This window comes from Limulus polyphemus, unplaced genomic scaffold, assembly GCF_000517525.1.
Source record: "Limulus polyphemus unplaced genomic scaffold, Limulus_polyphemus-2.1.2 Scaffold237, whole genome shotgun sequence".
Classification (NCBI taxonomy): domain Eukaryota; kingdom Metazoa; phylum Arthropoda; class Merostomata; order Xiphosura; family Limulidae; genus Limulus; species Limulus polyphemus.
Window position 1 is genome coordinate 206,140 of NW_013665847.1, and position 3,303 is coordinate 209,442.

Consider the following 3,303-nt stretch of genomic DNA (forward strand, 5'->3'; position numbering starts at 1 on the left):
AATTGAAACAAGTTTCGACATTTCACATGTTCTTTTCAGTCCAGCGTTTTCCGGTAGGTGGATTTAAACTTTATTGTAAGTTACTTTACACGGTATATTGTATATTTTAACAGACAAGTATTCGTCAAGTAATATGTGATTATAGGAATATCAGTATAGGTCTGTACGTTATCTTTCGTGATCGAGGAATTTAAATGTTTAATAAGGTATTCTTGTAAAATTGAATTATTTGTGAGTAGACTAGACCTATAAAACAATATGAATATATTCTCAATACAATACTTATCTTCTGGGGACGCGTATGTGTTCAAAAGACGATTTTCATTAATTCATTATTTAAATTTTGTTTACCAGATATATAAATATTTAAAGCTATGTTAAAGATACTTACGAAGGTTATACTGAAATATAAACAGTCTCAAAATGCCTTAGCTGAAATAATGAAGTAAGAAAAATGCCAACATAAAAATACCCTGGCGTCAAAGAAAAGTTAACATTACTTGCTCTTTGTTGAAAGAAGTTAAAGTATGAATATGGGAGAAAAATTCTGTGTATAAAAAATAGGCAAATACGCCACTGAGATAATTTAAGAGTTCTTTGCTACTTGAATGAAAATAATGGATATTTACACAATGAGTCAACTTCAAAGTTCTTTGCTCTGTGAAGTGTTTCAAAGTTCCCTGTCACATTAGTTAAATTCAATATTTTTTTTCCAAATTCGTAAAAGTACAATCGAAGATTTTTGACACAGTGATTCGAAGTGTTTGTTGTCATAATTTCCGAAAAGTCACAATTTCCGCTCCTGAGAAAAACAACAAAACTTGGTCTATTAAATAAGAATTATAATATTTTTAATACTTGGTACCTGAAAACAAACACTCTTGTCAGAAGTAAGTGGAACAGTTCTTATTTCCAGGACTGTGTTGTTTCTCATGACGTATAAGAAACATCGAAGTTGACTCGTGTGCCGAAGAACCCTTAGGTAGTCTCAGTGGCAAGAAACATCGAAACTGACTCGTGTGCCGAAGAACCCTTAAGTTGTCTCAGTGGCAAGAAACATCGAAGTTGACTCGTGTGCCGAAGAACCCTTAAGTTGTCTCAGTGGCAAGAAACATCGAAGTTGACTCGTGTGCCGAAAAATCATAAAGTTCATTCATATAGCAAGGAACCTTGAAATGAACCAGTAGCAATGGGATAAGTAATTTATGTGGTAAGGAGTCTTTATATAGAATTGTATCAAAATTTCAAGAATTTCTGATTTTGAAAATTGCCAAGAACCATATTATTGAAGTTAATCTTTACAGTTCGAACTTTTAAGTTCAAACTGTAAGTACGTCCACAGCTGATTCCTGGACACACACACACATAAAACTGACTAACCTCTCAGAACTAACTACCCTTCTTGCTGCTTTCTGATAGCTTTCAGGAACATTTCGTTTAAAGTGTCCACTTGCTGAGGCTGGATGCTAAGTGGGCGGGAGATTCGGCGACTACCATCTGGAGAAAGTGTTATGATACACAATTATAAATGTGTGAATGTTAAATGAAAACGTAACTGAAACTTAACAAAGTCAGGGAATCATTAAGTAGAAAATCTTACTACAAGTCAAAACTTTTAACATTTTGTCACTAGACGGAGATATTTTCGTTTGTTCCTTTCTTATTAAGCACAAAATTACACAATAGGTTGTACTCACCAGTCGTATCGAATCCCAGTTTTTAGCGTTATAAGTCCCCAGATTTAACGCTGTACTGCTGGGGGCTATGGAGATATGTAACTCATACGATTCCCAAGTTTAGAGCGTAAAGGAACTTTGCTAATTATGAACTTGTTTTACCTTCTAAAGCAATTGGTTGGCATTTGACAGAAATACGATACATGTAATTAAAATCAAATTTTATTGCTAGATGTAATAAATCAGACAAAAATTATCAGAAATTTATTTTCTGATAAGTATAAATTAGAAATATTTGTTACATTCACAACATAAACATTGACTGCACTCATTTCAGGTAATAAAAATGTATGTAAATAGCATTCACTACAGATGTTTTATTTATATCGACCTTTGGACGCAAAAATGATCATAACTGTTCTTATATCACACATTAGACTGCTATTTATTCACCTTTGGTGACGTAATAATAAACACAAATTTTATTATCTTTATTTAACTGGACTTAATTTATGAGCCATACAAGTAAAATTAAAACCTTACCACTAGACCTTCGTCTCGCTATCAACTCTGGTTCTGACGACTCGACCACAGGCTCACTTTCTCCATAGTACAAGCCTTTAAATCCTAAGAATGGTACAATCACTCTGGCTAATAGGGACTCAAGGCGAAGTTTGTTCTTGTTTGGTGGAAAAGTGTCATTGACATTCTTCAGAAAAATGAGTCAATCGCGAGAAAAAAAAGTTCTTTATGAATCAATCTTACCCATTTTTAAAGCATTTTCCCTAAAGTCAGTACGTTAACTAAATATTTTAATGAAACTGTTTCAAAGATTTTGTATTTGCTGAATTTTTCAATAATTCTATTCTTATGATATACATATATATACTTTTCCATATTAGCTCATGGTTTTTACAATTTGGATATAATTTGTAGCCTAATCAAGTCAGAATTCTTTGATTGAACGCTAAACACTGAACGAAAATTACAAGAAATAATTAAAAGAAGTTTATAAATAGAACACTGATTTTACTTTAAATTTCAGTGTATGTTGTGGCAATTATAACCATATATGTTATTGTTTATATTTTTCTCAATATATATCGTCACAATTACAATTTGGAATATTCCTAGAAATTCAGTTCCTTAGAGATGTTTCTAATTTTGGAGTTTTCAGGAACTCTCGAGATAGATAGTAATAGATAAACATAATGTAGCTAGTAGATAAAGTTATTAACAAAGACAGGTGAACCGAAAAAAATGTTAGTTTTTGAAACAAATATAAATAAATGTGTTGCAGTCCAATTTACTTCCAATATTACATTTCAGCTATATCCCAATAGATGGCGATATAATCTGAATGATCTCTTTCGTTTTCGTTTATTCAAACGCAAAGTTACACAATGGGATAATGAGCTATCTCAGTTGTCCCACTTTATTTATTAACCCAAGGTTACCGGTGAGCTAAGAGGTGGAGGTAGGAAAGGAGGGAGACTTGTTTGATATTCTCCTCCTGCCATTTGGTTTTTAATAAATTGATTAACCCGTGTTTTCTTCCTTAAATATAAAACTGTCCTTTCGTCTTTATTCGTTTGATACAAATTCAACTATTGTTCAAAAGGTTTTG

The 3,303-nt window shown here is 32.2% G+C and overlaps 1 protein-coding gene across 1 annotated transcript in view; it reads right to left on the minus strand.

Moving 5' to 3' along the window:
• Nucleotides 1-985: 985 nt before the first annotated feature.
• LOC111085102 (proline-rich protein 5-like) overlaps nucleotides 986-3,303 on the minus strand; it is a 6,798-nt gene continuing 4,480 nt past the window's right edge. The window contains exons 4-5 of the mRNA XM_022382278.1: nucleotides 2,220-2,385; nucleotides 986-1,497 (exon numbers count right to left, since the gene is read on the minus strand). Of these exons, the coding sequence (XP_022237986.1) occupies nucleotides 1,394-1,497; nucleotides 2,220-2,385 (270 nt within the window). The 3' untranslated portion in view covers nucleotides 986-1,393. The remainder of the gene's footprint in view (nucleotides 1,498-2,219; nucleotides 2,386-3,303) is intronic.